The sequence below is a fragment of the Schistocerca nitens genome, chromosome 3 (assembly GCF_023898315.1).
Source record: "Schistocerca nitens isolate TAMUIC-IGC-003100 chromosome 3, iqSchNite1.1, whole genome shotgun sequence".
Classification (NCBI taxonomy): domain Eukaryota; kingdom Metazoa; phylum Arthropoda; class Insecta; order Orthoptera; family Acrididae; genus Schistocerca; species Schistocerca nitens.
Genome location: NC_064616.1, coordinates 918601259 through 918618435, shown reverse-complemented (window position 1 = coordinate 918618435; position 17177 = coordinate 918601259). Strand labels below are relative to the sequence as shown.

The 17177-nt window shown below is 40.8% G+C and overlaps 1 protein-coding gene across 1 annotated transcript in view; it reads left to right on the top strand.

Annotated features, from left to right (window-relative positions):
- The window catches only part of LOC126249484 (dynein axonemal heavy chain 7-like), a 1193512-nt gene that overhangs the window by 978651 nt on the left and 197684 nt on the right, over nt 1-17177 (top strand). The window contains exon 45 of the mRNA XM_049951137.1: nt 7054-7259. Within this exon, the coding sequence (XP_049807094.1) occupies nt 7054-7259 (206 nt within the window). The remainder of the gene's footprint in view (nt 1-7053; nt 7260-17177) is intronic.

The window sequence follows — 17177 nt, the reverse complement described above, 5'->3', positions numbered from 1 at the left end:
GAGGGCCACTGCTCAGAATGATGACAATTTTGAAGAGCATATTATTGATGCAGGGGGAAATGTCATAGATCTAAAAAACAGAAAAAAAAATTAACAGAAATTTGACCACTGTAGACATCCGAATACGCACACCAACAGATGTATGGCACTGGCTGTTCCTCAGTTTGTATCCGAGATGCCCAAAATGATTGTCTCCATGAAGGAGGTAAAGCTCTTTTACAAGAATGGTGACTGTGCACCAGTAACCCTGCACAAATTCTGGACACTAAAGGATTTAAAAAAGTCATTGGTCCAAGGTCTGCTAAGGATCTAGAGAAAAGCTTACAAAATTCAAAGAGACAGTTTCTTTTGAAGTGCAATGTGACATAGAGAGGAAAGTAGCTGATCCTACATCTGTTGAAGATGTGGCCACAGCGTTTCAGGAGGGATTCAGTGGTGATATGCAAACATACAGTACGCGCCCGGGTTCCCGGGTTCGATTCCCGGCGGGGTCAGGGATTTTCTCTGCCTCGTGATGACTGGGTGTTGTGTGCTGTCCTTAGGTTAGTTAGTTTTAAGTAGTTCTAAGTTCTAGGGGACTGATGACCATAGAAGTTAAGTCCCATTGTGCTCAGAGCCAAAAAACATGCAGTACCTGGGGATTTGCCCAAATGTTGGACATGTCTATGAGCTCAGTCAATAAAACCCTATGAGACATCCTGGATTGCTATCCATACAGAATCATCCATGTTCAGGAGTTGCTTCCTGCTGAAATGCCAGCAAGATAAATGTTGACTCTGGAATTTCTTTTTCACATGGAGGTTGACAATGAATGGCCTTGGAATGTTCTGTGGATAGACAAAGCCCATCTCTATCTCCAAGAGCATGCCAATGTACAGAACTGCTGCAGAATATGGACAAGGGAAAATCCATGTGCACATCAACCATTATCATTTCAGTCTACAAATGTGAATGTCTGTTGTGCAGGTTGATGGCATTGTTTATTGTGAGGCAAAATGTTTTTTTTTTTTTGGGGGGGGAGGGGGGGAGGGGGGAGGGGGGAGAGGTGAGTCCTGTTTATCTTGTTACCTCCACCATCACTGGTAACTGCTATGAGTGTTTTTTGCACACCAACATCATTCCAACACTTCAAAGTGTGGACGTGTCATTCCAACACTTCAAAGCATGGATGTCTCGATAGGATGATTGAACTGTATGAATGTAGTAACGTTCATCTCAAACCATAGCTGTCATATTATGATTAATCTGTCATTTGTAGCCTACATCATTTATGTCTCTTGACATGTTGGCATAGAAATATCTTTGTTAAAACATGCATATATTGTTCATCAACTACAGCAATCACAATGGTACTCAGAGTAGTTAACACTCTAAGTGTGTAACCAGTCTGTGGCCTGCAAGTAGATGCTGCTGTCTGCTGTCAGTCTGACAGTTTGTGGTGTCATGCAGCCAGAAGTAAAAACAGCAGTGATTCTGCCATGAATCCAAGTGCGACAGGGGGAGTTGCCAGATAATGCAGACTAGTGAGTGCTCAGCAGCCCATGGCATAGCATTCTGAGGTGCACAGAATCATGTCCTGAACCTGGGGTGAATAAGATGGCCCAGTGCAGCACTAGGGACTGCCAACACAAGCAGAGCCAGGTAGCAAGGAGTTTGTCTGCTCAGGGGATGGTAGCCGAATGACTGAATGGTCTGAGCTTGAGTTGTGGACCAGCAATGTAAAAGCTGGCAGCACCTGAAGTATGGTGGTAATTGCCTGGAATCATAGCAGCAGTTCTTGTTGAATTAGCAGGCAGACCCTCTCATAACAGTATCTGGTCAATTCTGGTCTGACGCAATTCCATAGCTGTGGTAGGTATCTCAGATTTACTCAACTATGCACAGTAAAGTATTTTGCACTGCGATGTGTTTCCCTCCTTCAGGAGATCTGGTCCTCTGGATCCAGCTCCTGGCAGTTCTATAATGCCTCAATACATATTTTACAAGGTGACAATTATATAGAGTGCATTCAGTTTCCATTCTTACACTACTAGAGTTTAAACAGCAATGTTCATTGGCTTTTCTTAACTTTGAAAGGTACTTTCTATAAGCACTCTACTGGACTTTTTTTTTGTCTCTCCACAATAATATGGTTGCACTGTACCATCATTTACAGACTTATACAATAATGTTATTGACTTCTCCTCTCCCAACCAATTTCTCAGCAGTCACATAAAGGCAAATCATCCTGCTCAATTTCTTCTTGTGTTTAGCATTTTTGATTGTTTATCAGGTCTGTTCTTATATAATTCTTACTTAACTAATTATTGCTTGCTACAGATAACCCAATCCATTTCTCTAGTTTCCACACACAAACGTCACTCTGCTGAACTGTCATATAATAAACTAGCAAAATAAAATTACCAAGCTCTTCCTTCTTATGAAATTCCTTTAACAAATCATTTCACTGCAATTGGTTCCACTCAGCTGATTCTTGTGCTTGACATTTCTCCTTGCCTATCAGATGGTTTCTTTACTCACTGCTTTGGCACATCATCCAGAACTTTGTCTCTGAGACAAAAGTTACCCTTATGTTTCCTCAGGAAATACATCTTTGAGACTATGCTCTCAAAAATTCTGTGTCTGGTATTATCACTGAAAATACACTGGTCAGCAGTTTAATTTCTTCCATTCTTTTTGACACTAATTAAAAACTAGCTATGTCTTGCAATGTCATGTCATCTTGTAAGGTTTTTTTTTTTTTTTTTTTTTTTTTTTTTTTTTTTTTTTTTTTTTTTTTTTTTTTACCAAAACAGTTTCATTTTGGCATGTGAACTGAATCTTAATGATGTTATATGCAGTTTAGGTGGCTCTACTTTCAAGGTAATGGACCTTTGCAACAATGTATCATTTGTAGTGGTCTTCTTCAGCTGCAACAATTTCTCCACAAGTTCAACTGTGCACTGCTGGCGAAACATTACCTGACTCTTTTCTTACCCTCTGTACCCATAACACTGCAAGTACCATTGACTTTATTCTAATCCTCAAGCACACATTCCTACAATGACTCAGACTTTTCTGTTGAATCTGTAGCCTTACAAGCAGTTTTCCTCTTTCTATCCTTCCTCCCTCCTTACTTCTAAGGAAGCAGCACCATAACAGGTGGCAAAGAATCTGCATCATTCAGAAATAAAATATCCTGTACTACTTGATTATTCAGAACATTCACAATATAAATAACATCATTAATAACTTCCTTTGTAACCTCTGCAGTATCACTGTCAGTAGTGGCACTCTTCATAACACAAAAATCGTTGGCACATGCACATCCCTGCACATCTGGACCAGGCTCCACAGCCCCTTGATAAGAACCATTATAGAAATAGGCATCCCTGGCACAGAGAAGCAACTGTTAGAGCTGAAAATAAATAAATCACTAAGTCCAGATAGAATCTGAATACAAAGAGATATGAAATGGAAAGGACTGTAATAAGGAAGGCAAGTTGTGGACTTCAGTTTATTGGGAGTAGTTTAGGAAAGCGTGATTCATCTGTAAAGAAGACCACATACAGGATACTAGTGCAACCCATTCTTGAATACTGCTCAAGTGTTCAGGATCCCCAACAGGTAAGATGTAAGGAAGACATTGAAGCAATTCAGAGACATGCTGCTAGATTTGTTGCCAGTAGACTCAATCAGCATTTGAGTATTATGGAAATGCTTTGTAAAAATGAAAGTCCCTGAAGAGAAGATGATGCTCTTTTCACAAGGCACTATTGCAGAAATTCAGAGAATCAGCATTTGAGCCCTAATGTGGATCCATTCTACTGGCACCAATGCACATTTCACATAAGAACCATGAAGATATGATGAGAGAAATTAGGTCTCATGTGGAGACTTTTAGTCAGTCATTTTTCCCTTGCTCTGTTTGTGAATGGAACATGAAAAGAAATGACTAGTAGTGGTACATGTTACCCACCCCTGCTATGCATTGTATGATGACTTGCAGAGTATGTATGAAGGTGTAGATGTAGATATCACTCAATGGCATAAATATTATTGCACTTAAATCAATATCATGCATGTTGCTACTCCCACACTCATTTACTTCAGCACAGCACATACTCACTTCCTCTGACACTTCAGCTAGATTCCATATTTTCACAAGATATCAGACCTGATAATTGTTCATTGGTGTTCTTAACTTCCACAATGTTAGTACTTTTCATATTAATTAAAAGTCACCCTACTAACTTCCTTCAACTTGCTTTCAGCTTCTGTATGAGCACTCATGTATCTTACTCTCTCACGCTTCCTCAAAATCCTAGCACTCTGCTGAAGGTAGATACTTAGTGATTTCAGCCCATCAAGAACTAGATTCCACTCACATTTTCTCTGGTTCTTCAGTTTCCTTTCCTTCTCAACTTTTACTCCCTCTGCTATATCCACTTGGTCTGGTTCCACAGATTTTATTTTCTTAGATATATTTCCACTGTCTGCTTGCAACTGAGCCACTTTGACTGCAAAAAGTTTCAACATTTTATGCAGTGTAGCTCCCTGTGGTATTCAAGAACTAGATTCCACTCACATTTTCTCTGGTTCTTCAGTTTCCTTTCCTTCTCAACTTTTACTCCCTCTGCTATATCCACTTGGTCTGCTTCCACAGATTTTATTTTCTTAGATATATTTCCACTATCTGCTTGCATCTGAGCCACTTTGACTGCAAAAAGTTTCAACATTTTATGCAGTGTAGCTCCCTGTGATATTTAAGATGATGTAGTTGACCCTCTGATAACTACACAAAAACCCAACAAATGACAACAGAACAAAATAAAATGGTGATGATCACACTTAAATGGCTATGGCTCTGAGTGCTATGGGACGTAACTTCTGAGGTCATCAGTTCCCTAGAACTTAGAACTACTTAAACCTAACTAATCTAAGGACATCACACACATCCATGCCCAAGGCAGGATTCGAACCTGAGACTGTAGCGGTCACGCGGTTCCAGACTGTAGCGCCTAGAACTGCTCAACCACCCCGGCCGGCCACACTTAAATATACTATTAATATAACACTTGTTATTGTAAATAAGGCAATGGCAAACCACCTCCACTAGGACCTTTCCTAGTGCAGCGGTTCTGGTCTCCTGCATCATCCTCTACACTCCTCTGAGTATGGGACCTCATCATCATTGTAAATTAATCTTCCGTCTGCATAGATATTTATGACTACAGCTTAAAGTGGTTAAACACAATGAGCCGCACTCATACCTCAAAACCAAATATGTTTCCCATTCAAATGGAACAAAGTAATGCACATATTCTACAATTTCCAGAACACTGTCTGCACATAATTTCCCTGTAGTGGAAAGAAACACCAGACCGAAACCCATTGGCTCACTGTGACCCTTGCAATCAAACAAAAACACAAGAACATTGCACTCCCAGTAATAGTAAAGCCATCTTCCCCAGGGATGGTGGCCAGCAAATTTCTTTTGCCGTCAAAATGTAGACAGAGGCTGCAGTGGTAGACCCCCATGTTGGGTAATGCAAGTGGCTTGGGAGATGTCAGGATGCCAATGGTCAACTACCCTAGATGTGGTACCAATGGCGTGATGAGTGGATATCTGATAATTGTTCGACATGTTGTCATAAAATCATCTGTGTTAAAACATCTGCTTATGCTTAATCAACTACAACAATCATGATGATACTCAGAGGATTGACATCCCAAGTGTATAAGTTGTATATAGCCTGCAAGTAGAGGCTGCTGTCAGCTGTCAGCTTGACAGCTTGCAGTGTCATGCAGATGGAGGTAACAATGGCACCAATTCTGCCATGACAATGACTGCAGCAGTGAGAGGTGGCATGTAATGCAGACTAGTGACTGGCCAGCAGTGCATGATGTAGCATGTGCAGTATCATGTGATGAACCTAGGGTGAATGAGATGGCTCACAGAAGCAGTGGTGACTGCCCACACAAGCAGAGCCAGGCAGCAAGGAGTTTGCCTGCTTGGGGGATGGCCACTGAATTGCTGAACAGTCAGGGCTTGAGCTGTAAACCATCAGTATAAGAGCTGGCAGCAGCTGAATTATTCCCCCAGATGGCCCACCAGATGGAGGGTGGTAAGTCGACAGCATTGTACTTGGCGTCAGTAGAAGGGCCGCAGCTAGCAGTGACAGAGTTCAGAGATGATGGCTGGTAGATCTATGTAGACTCGTAGGCTCATAGTCTCTCATAGGTCCCCACTCAGTACTGGTGGCTGACAGACTACGCTACCTTTGACCAAAAAATATGATAATTTATATGGACTTGGCCTGGCCTTGTTTTGTTACATCAGTTTCTATCATGTAAGCCACAAAAAACCATGACTTGGATGTGAAGTAATGAGGTAACAAATGTTGCAGTGGATCTGCTTTCCTGCTGCATCATTGGTATTCCAGCTCCAGTCCCTTAGCTGCCCAATGATATGGTAACTACCTGACATCATAGCATCAGTTCTAATTGTACTAGCAGGCAGATGACCGTGATGTAACAGCACCCAGTAGGCTCTAGTCTGTCTCACTTCCATAGCTTCTTTTTTTAGTTGTGGCAGGTGTCTCATATTTACTCAGCTGTGCCCAGATAATTATTCTGTGTATTGTGTGTATTTCAACTGAAAGAGATAAATTCCATATAACTATAATGTTTACATGAAACAGATCTTGACTTTGCTAGTATGTGCAGTCTGTGTAAAGTCACATAAATATTTTGCTTGAAGTATTAGATAAAAACAGAAGTAGAAAAGAGAGATTATAGACTAGCGGATTCATTCTAAGCAGATGCTTTTTTTTCCCCACAGATATAGCATCTGGTGGCTGATTCTGCCTATTAATGTATAATTTTATTTGCGTGAGATAATGTGAGTGAGTAAGCCTCATGACTCACTTCCTTCTGTAATACACTACGATTTTGAAATAAAAAAATTATAGCGAGTACTCGATTTGTACTTCATTTTTAGTGTTATGAGTGTTTTATTGCTCTAGAGGCCACTGATTTCATGCTTCATGATTTTGTATGATGTTGTTCCAGGTGTTGTCTGAAGAAATTACAGTGAAACAAATAGCAGCTAAGGAGACTCAGAAAAGAATTGATAATTTCAGGCAGAGTTACCAACCTGTTGCTCATCATGCAGCTCTCCTTTACTATTGCATTTGTGATCTTCCAAATATTGAATACATGTACCAGTTTTCACTGGAGTGGTTCATAAATCTGTACATTTCATCTCATGGAAAGAAGTATGTATCTGTAATTTCTCTTATTTAGATTTAAGCTATTATGTGAGTAACACTGAACTGTATGAGATACATAATTATCAGTTCATTGTGATAATGTGTAAAATATGATTTATCTGTTGTGAATTTTTTTAATTTACTTGGTTGTTTAGCACTCTGGTAGCAACATGTGAAGCCATGATAAAAGGGACCAAGAAACATATTAACTATGGGGTCCCTGAAGACTTGTGCTGTCTCTTCTTAATCATCTACCAAACACTCCAAATTTTAATTTGTTTTTCATCTCTGGTGATGAAATGTGAATTGTGATTATGTAACTCAAGCATGCAAACCCAAATACATTTAAATCAGTAACAAAGAATGCTTTTAAAGGGTTTTCAAAGAGTGTAATATATCTGTTGAATTTTGACAACAATGATGCATTGTGTCATGTAATCCACAAGACATTGACAGTGTTAAGCAAATGGCCTAATCCATAATTGTTCAACTGTCCCCCATTATTCATAGAGATTAGTGAGAACTGTGTCCAAGTTGTAGACATCTCACTTGAAAGTATTCCAGATCAGTTCAACAGGACTGAGGCCAGAAGCACACAGATAGCCTCATATTTGTGGAGTGTTCCTTAAACCATTTTGACTCATATAATTGGATGTACTGCTGGTGTTCTCCATCTTCCCAACATAACATTTCAATGTCGTAACTTGGTGTCTTCATGAGGTGTTTCCTGATACTGGTCACAATGCTGACTGGATCCCAAACTCATGCCTGGGCAGTGCCTGGTGTTCACAATGCTGTCCACACCTCCTGTGGCTGTTTCTTGCAGTAGTGTATTTCTCCAGGAGTTCCCTCTTCCATCTATGCCTGTTGTGGCTCTCTTCTCCAGTGGTGGCCATCCCATGGTGCTCCGTATTAGGTCAGCATCTGCCAGGCATGTTCCTAGCTCTATTGTGATGCTGTAGATGTTCTTTATGCTGTCCATGACCTCACTACTTTCTCTAGTGGCAACTTTCTAGAGGCAACTCCTTTCAGTTTATTCTTGGCCACACCTAGTTGAGGACCACTATTAGCTTCAATGTTCAGAATACTCTTGAATACAGTAGCACAATAATGCACATGATAATGCACCCATAGCAGGCCATAGCTCAGTAGCTGTGTTCAATGCAGTTGCCTTTGCAGCAGCCAGAGCCAGACTGCAGCATGACTGGATGTGGTCACAGTTATATACCACTCTCAGCTTTATTAATATTATCAGCCATATCCAATTTGATAAATATACCTGCCATGCTTAGCAAAGCTAGGGAGCAGTGGGCAGGCACAGTGGGCTACCTGTGGTGGGCCTTATGTCTTTGCTGCCCTATGTTGCACAATCACACAATCGATCCACACACAGCTACTGAGTCACATAGACACTCAATGTGACTGCCCCAGGGCAAACCTGAGAGCTACAAATCCAAGAAGAATCACTTCTTGGACTTTGGCAGGAGCAATGTGTTTTGTTTATACTATGGGTCTCTTTTGTGTTTCAAGGTCACCTCTATTGATAATAAACAGAAAAATCACCAGGTACAGAGATATTTTCACATACACCAGTTCAGTTAAACCAAATGAAAACACTTTCGGGACCGTCTACCCTGCGTCTACTACAAGTGTGGAGAGTCAAGGTCTTAGAATAATAATACAACCTACCAAAGTCATTATCACTACTTCACCAGTATGGTAAGTGTGATAAACAATCACATTGTGAGAACCAAAACTTTCATCCTCCTGGCATTCTGAATTCAGTATGCACATGTGAAAGACACAACCTGTGGCATGAGGCAGCTGTTGGAGTTGCATATTATGTCTGTGCTTGCTGCAGTATTCACTGTCTGCTGTTCCCTATTATGTCTGCTCCCAGGTTGTGTGGTGCCAGAGGGTTCAAGTGGTTGATGTTTCCAGCTATCTTGTTTTTCCCTCTCTGTCTCCCAAGGAGGTAGTTGACAACTTGTGCTCCGTATGAGGTCTGAACCCATCAATTACATGTTTCGCTGTCTGAAGTTCATTACCAGAAAGGAAACTTACTTCCAATGCTTCTGTAGTAGTTCAAAAGCTGGATTCCATGTCATACTGGGCTGGTATCATGCTTTTTTTTCTGGTGTTTCTGTAATATTCCCAAATCTGAATTCCATGCCATACTGAGCTAACATGCTGCTTTCAGACTGAGCAGGTGCTCTACCATCTTGATTTCAACAGATTCGTTGATGACACAATCCCAGAATCTGGAAGCTTGAGCTGGGCTTCCGGTTTTATCATAATTCATGGTGTTTTCTAGTTCCAGGCAATTTCCTGCTATTGCTGATATTGAAGAAGACCAACTATGACCAAAATATCTGTCACCTTTTATAGCAGCCTGCTTACAGTCCACTAGAGAAGAACACCACCAATAGAGTGAACAGAAAAACCAAGACCATTCTTAAGGAAACAGGATGGCCTGAGAAAGTTGTCAAGCAACTGAAAGCTAAGGCTCCAGCACTACACAGACTATATGGATTACCCAAGATCCATAAAGAGGACATACCACTTTGTCTGATCATGAGCAATATCAAAGCAGCTACCTACCCTACAGTCGTGTGCCTTAATACGATGTTAGCACCATATGTGGGAAAGTGTGTCCACCACATCTGCTACACTCAGACTTCTCGAATGCTTCATAAACACATGACTCTTGAGCACAGACAACATGGTCATCTTTGATGATGTCTCTCTATTCACCAGGGTACCACTTCATGATGCATTCAATTTGATCAGTGAGAGAGTTGATGGAGCTCTTCTGAGTCTTTTTAAGAATATTTTAATATTTACCTACTTCCTATGCAGAAGCCAGTTCTATGAGCAGACTGAATATGAGGTGATGGGTAGCCTCTTATCTCAGCAGTGGCAAATCTGTTTATGGGGAAATCTGAAGATGAGACCCTTACAATTGCTGCCTATCAGTCAACGTGTCTCTTCAGATATGTTGATGAAATATTTTTCACCTGGCCGCACGGACAGAAAAGACTGGATGAGTTCCTGGACCATATGAACTAAAGAAGTCCCAAGATTAGGTTAATCATGGAACTAGAGAATGGTGTTCAACTGCCATTCCTGGATGCCATAGTGAAGAGTAAGGTAGATGGCACATTTGGCCACAGTGTGTGTACGAAATCAACACGTAAGCTTATATCTATAGGCTGACAGCTTCCATCTCGCAGCACAGAAGACTGTGGTGCTCAAAACACTTGTACATCAAGCCAAGACAATGTCTGGCCAAGACAATCTCTGGCCAAGACAGTTTGACAACGGAGTTAGAACATCTAATAATGTTCACGGACAATGGATATTGAACCAGGGACATCCACAAAGCATTACATCCTGCCAGACCTGGTACAATGGAAGAAGAACAAGTAGAAAAGACCATGACAGACGCCTTTCTACCATATGCAGGGCCAATCTCTGCTAAGGTCAGCAAAATTCTGAAGACACACAAAATCAAAAGTGAGTTCTGCCCCCACTCAGCAACATCAGGGCACACCTGGAACAGTGAAGAATGACCAAGGGTTAAGAAAACCTGGTATTTACCATATAAATTGTGAATTTGGTGTGTCTTACATTGGTCAAACCACCAGAACAGGGGACATAAGATGTAAGGAACACCAAAGAGCCAAAGATACATCATGCTATGGCAGGCCACTATAGACTGGAACTTAAAAGCACCTTAAATTGTGACAAAACCAGCATCCTGGCTCTAACCCTTAGATTCTGAAATAGTGTCATCAATGAATCTACTGAAATCTAGATGGTGGGGAACCTGATCAACAAAATACTAACTTAGTATGATGTGGAATACAGCTTTGGAGTTCACCTGCTTAGCTGAATGGCAACATGTTTGCTCCCATGCAGTGGGCCCAGGTTCAATAAGACTGAAATAAGACTCGCACTTGGTGGCCGAACTTCCCTGGATGTGGCCTCCAAGCCAGCAATGCGATACAATCATTTTGTTTTACAGCTTTGGAACTATTACAGTAACCCCAGAAAGAAGTTCCCTTCTTTGGTAATGAACCTCAGATGACCATAATATAATTAACATGACCAGGCCTCATACAAAGCACCAGGCAGCAACTACCTCCTTTGGAGACAGTCTCACTGGTCACAAACAAGACAAAGAACAACATCAACCATATAAAACTTTGGGCACCGCATAAGCTGGGAGTAGACATAATAAGAAACACCAGAAGGCTGCTAGCACCACAAGAGATTGCTGCAGCATGCATAGACATAATATGCAATGCCAACAGCAGCCCGATGCCACAGGTAGCACACCTTACAGGCGTACACAGAATTCAAAATGCCAGCAGGATGACATGGCCACAAGTGAAAGTTGCAGTGGTTGCAAACAGCATGAAGAATGTCTACAGCATCAAGGCACCCATAATGGGCCCTGGCAGAAGAAGGAATGCCTGGAGATGGAGACCACCACACAAAAGAGCCACAATTTGTGAGGACAGCATAGTGAACACCAGGCACCTCCCAGGCATAAACAATTGGTCAGAAAAGTGACCTGTCTTAGGGAACACCTGATGAAAACACCAAGTTATGAAGTAAAAATATTGTGTTGGGAAGATGCAAACTACTGGCATTACACTCGATTGTATGAGATGACAATAAATTGCCAGAAAAGTATAAGAACTTACATTATGACTCAGTTCAAGAGTGAATAAATGTTGTGTTTTCATACTGAAGGTACTGGTTGGCTGTAGCATAGTGCAGATGGACAAATATATTTATATTAGATGGCAGGTTTTTGTGCAGGCTAAACAATGAACTATGTGGTACATTGAAAACAAAATAGGCAAAGGAACAGGAGAACAACTACATGTTGCTCTCTTATCTTAGTTTAGATGTTTCAGAAGCTGCATAAACAGTGCATTGCACTACCAGTGTGATTAAGCCTTTATTTCAGAAAAGCAAGTATTATCTTCAAATGTGAAAACTTGCCTATGCATTGATCGAATCAGTTAAGTGATGAAAAATTGTAAATTTATTGAGATCATGCCGAAGAAAAGAAACTAGGTGTCTCACACTGTGGGGAATATGTCAACACAGATCATCTGCTTGGTGACTACATATGTGCTGCCTAACAGTTTTTTATTCAGTGGGACCCCACTCTGAGACATGGTAGTGTCATGTCTGCCCACTATCCACCCTCACTGTACTTCTTACCCATGGTGGGATACATTAAAATAATGAAAGAAAGAACAGAGCAAGTATAATCATATCTAGTTGTATAGAGATTTGTACTGTAATAATTTTGATGAATACAGCAACATGATCTGAGCACTGAATCATGAGATATTCAAGTTTTAATTCAGTTGATCAACAAAATTCATGAGTACTAGGAGTGAGTGGGCTGCAGCATTGTCACAGAGTGGGGCAGTGGTGCCTGAGATAATGCATGTCATTTGGGTGCAGGTGAAGTCGTGGTGCTTAGAAAGTTCAAAGGTTGGCAGGTAGAAAGGAACTGTGTATTAAGCAAAAATACTGCTTACTTTGCAGCAGCAGAGGCCCCCTTTTTCCAAAGAGGTAGATGAGTCTAAGGTGATGTATAAAGCCAGAGGAAAATTAGGACCTGATGAAGTTATGAGTTCCAACAGTTGGGAGAGAAGTAAAATCCTGTCAGATATCATTCTGCAAGGGCAGCACTTGAAGTTGTAATATATTAAGCTTACACCAGATTTGTTCAGGATTTATTTATATGTAACAACTTCCTCAGAGTATTATTTTTGTAGCAAATTCATTCTCAGAATTCATATGCTGACAGGAAATGTGCTGCTAGCTGTCCTGTAGGTAAGATCAGATATGTTTTATAGATGTTGATGATGTGGTTGGACTTTGAAGATGCAGAACCTAAAAGGTACATAGATCTGCTAGGCACTAGACCAGCACAGATTTGCCAGACTACAGCTTTTTGACCAGGTGCTTTACAGGTGGTATGTTGTTGGTTATAATGTGGACAGTCATTATTTTCTCATGTAGCGTACTGTTGTGTATCATTTTCTTTGACACAAAAAAGTAATGAGTCAGATTCACATTACATGCAAGAGGGAAGACCAAATTGGTTACAAGTGCATTCATGCAAAAGTCATCATACAATCATTCACAGTGTCACTCCAGAAACTGTCTCAACCTGACATGAAAAAAGAGTTGCCCTAATTAGTTACAGGAACAGTAAAGAGGTTTTTATTTTACAGGAGTACATCAGAAATCTCATAGTAATCATTGAAAGTACAGTGTATGAATTCAAAATGAGTGATTTTCTGAATCATTCCATATACAAAGAATTGAGAAATGACCCCACCCCACAGCTAGAAGATAAAGGAAGTCACAAGCTCTAATTACAGGTTTTAGAATCGCTGCTGACAGTCAAATAGCTTACCTTGAAAGTTCCAGTGCAATCAAAACCACAGGCTATCCCAGATGGAATGGTCAATATTCAGGGATATGACAGGAATGATCATTCGAAGCAAAAACACGTGGTCTAAAATGTCTACATTAAGACCTATGACCACTTCTTCATCTTAAATACTATGAAAAAAAACTCTTCTAGAGTGAGCTCTTTGTGTTTTGCATTTTGAGAGGTAGTATGGATCAAAACAAGTAAAAAAGTTTCAAAATGGCTCTGAGCACTATGGGACTCAACATCTTAGGTCATAAGTCCCCTAGAACTTAGAACTACTTAAACCTAACTAACCTAAGGATATCACACACATCCATGCCCGAGGCAGGATTCGAACCTGCGACCGTAGCAGTCCCGCGGTTCCGGACTGCAGCGCCAGAACCGCTAGACCACCGCGGCCGGCTAAAAAAGTTTCATTAAACATCAGCTGTAAAGTGCATGCCTTAAGGACTATAAGCACTGATTCGGTAGAAGAGGTGTGTTTCACATTAGCAAAGCTCACACATAGCTCTTAAGGTATTCATTTTAGAGCCCATGTTTACTACACTGTTTTGCTTAGAATGATTGTTTCTGTCATATCTCTGAATATTGACCATTATTCCTAGGTCACCCTGTAAATTATTACAAAAGGTACATAATGTAGCTGTTAGGAGTGGATGGCTGTGAAGGTGGGTGGAGTGGCTGGCAGTGATAGGCAGAATGTCTACTGTTTACCACACAGGGTATGGCTGCAGTCATGTGATGGCAGCTGTCAGAAGGTAGTCAAACATGTAAATGGTACTATTGAATAATCTCTTTTCCCTTTATTCCACAACAACTACAGCTGTGAAGATGCTGCAGGAACAGTGGCCCTGGTATGCAGGTTTTAGCAGCTGCTCTTTGTACAGATAGTACATGGCATGTTCTCTCAGATATTGCAGTGACCAGCAGATTGATGCAGTCAGCAAAGTATCAGAGGTTCCGACACAGGATGGCTGACCTGGACTTGACGTGACGTACACAAGGGCAGGTGGAGCCAACCTACAGCCCCCAGCATGTACAGTGGCAGTGACATGTGCCTGTACAGAGTGGTGAATAGTGACAGTTTTTACCCATTCAGGCAGTGACAGTTGAGCAGCTTTATGGCCCAGGCTCAGTACACAAGTAGGTGAACAGCAGCAGATGAGTTAGCTTGTGGAAGACCCATTGGTGGAAAGGCAACAAGCCAGCAGCAATTCAGACTTAGTGAAGGCAGCAGTCTGTTGAAGGCAGCTTGTTGACTCAGCTTGTTTCAACTGTCATGGATCTCCCATCATGGTTAGTGCATAGTGATGATTGTGCAATGCCTGTTTGAATTAGACAGTATACAGTGTGGAGAAAAATTGTGTCATGAAATTTTAACCCTGGATAGCTAATGCCAGTAGGAACCAAACTTACTAATGATGTGTAGGTCAACAAAGCATCATTTTTAAACTATGGAAACTTTGCACCACGCACTCTGATTGGCCATGGGATTGCCCTGTTGCCACGCACCAGTGGACTGGCAGTGCTATCAGTCCAGTTCTGTGAGTTGGTGAGTGCATCTTTGGTTGGCATTTGTTTTGTGTATTCAGCCATGAATATTAAATGGAATATTCACTGCAGTATGAAAGTGACTTTTATGAAGCCACAGGAACCTGCTGACCTTCCATAATTCAAGGGCATTTGTATGGCATGTTAGATGCCAATATTGTAATTTGTTTGGGTATGATAAATTTGCATGCTCAAAGGCAATGCCAGTTGTGTGTGATACTTGTAGAAGGGTTATCCATGAAACATGGCAGTGTACTAAATCTCAGTGGGCCATAATAATGTATAAAGATCAGTTTTCTAGTGTCTTTGGATGTATAATTGCAACCACATCCCATCATAATTCTTACATTTATCAAATGGAGTCTACACAAATGCCAGAAATGCATGCAGCAGTGATACATGAAGCACTTGAGCTTTTGAAGGGGCAAGTAGTCACACTGTTAGAAAGTAATGCTGTGTTGCAAACAGGTAGATGCTTAACAAGCCAATAGTGGCTATGTACATGCCAAACCAGCAGAGGCAAAAACCTTGTCATATGTATTTCTCCCTTCAGCAGATCCTGTAGCAGCTAGTTTCATGACTCCTTTTTCAGGGAAATCAACTGAGGATTTATTAATGATTTGAAGGCTGCCACTAAATTAGGTCATTTGTCAGATCAGATGTGCTTGTATGTGACTAGCTTGCAGCTGGTAGGTGTTGTGCAGTCATGTTCCATGTACCACAAAGGATGAAAACAAGCATAGACATTTGAACAGCTAGCTAAATACATTACCAATAGTACCACATCAGAACAGTGTGAGGTTTTTTTGGGAACAGTCTAAATGGTTAGTTACAAAAGTGCAATAAATCAGCAGAAGCATTTTCAGATAGAATTAGAAAAATTAACATGCAAACCCATGAACTGATGCAGCATATGGAAACAGACAGCTATTCTGCAGGAGGGAGAAAACAGAGTATTGAATGTATTTTTGTAGGGACCTCCAGCTGACATATTGAGAAAGGTCAGAATAGAAAACATACATGATTTAGCTGATAGTATCAGTGTTGCCACAAAGCTTGAGGAAATCGACATTTTTACCAAAGGATGAGATGACTGAACTGTGTTCTCCTTGGAGGTAAAGTGTTATAGGTGTTGGCATGCAGGTCACATTAAGAAGTAATTCTGCCAATCCAAATGTTACAATTGTGAGGAAGTTGGCACCAGCTGTGTGAGTGTCGAAGTAGAAAACAGGATAGACAACGTAATGACAGGAGTTTGTTAAGCAACAAAGGAAATACCTCAACCATGAGATGGCATTTCTAGTAAGACAGAATACTGCAAAAATGTATGCAAAGATGGAATGCTGCTTTTTTGACTCAGTAAGCGGAATGGAACATAAATTTTTGGTAGATACAGGGGCTTATGTGGTGATTGTTGGTATGGAGCTCTTAGGTAGGAAGAACTGAATCTCCACATTATAGATTCTGTGGGGTATGAATGATGTGACATCACTAGGAATAACACTGCTTGGCAAAGGGCTTAAATTTCTGGGTAAGCATCACACAAAAATTGATTTTTTGCAGTATAGAATCAAAATCAGTGTGACATTGTTTGAACTGCGCATGACTGCTGCAAGTTCTACATCACTGCAATATTCACCAATTTTGAAGGTGGTACCAAATAAACTGCAGATATATGCACATAAGACCAATTTGCATGAAAAAGTACCAAGAGGTATGGTAAAACTAGTCTGAGTAAGTGTGGGTATTGACCTACCAAGCCAAGTATTAGGGGGGGGGGGGGGGTTGCCTAAATTGTACCACTTTTGAGTAGTAAGTTACAAAATTATTTAAACATTGCCATCCTCAACTATAAGTTGTTGTCCTTGGTATCTGATTCAAACGATGGAAATTCTGAG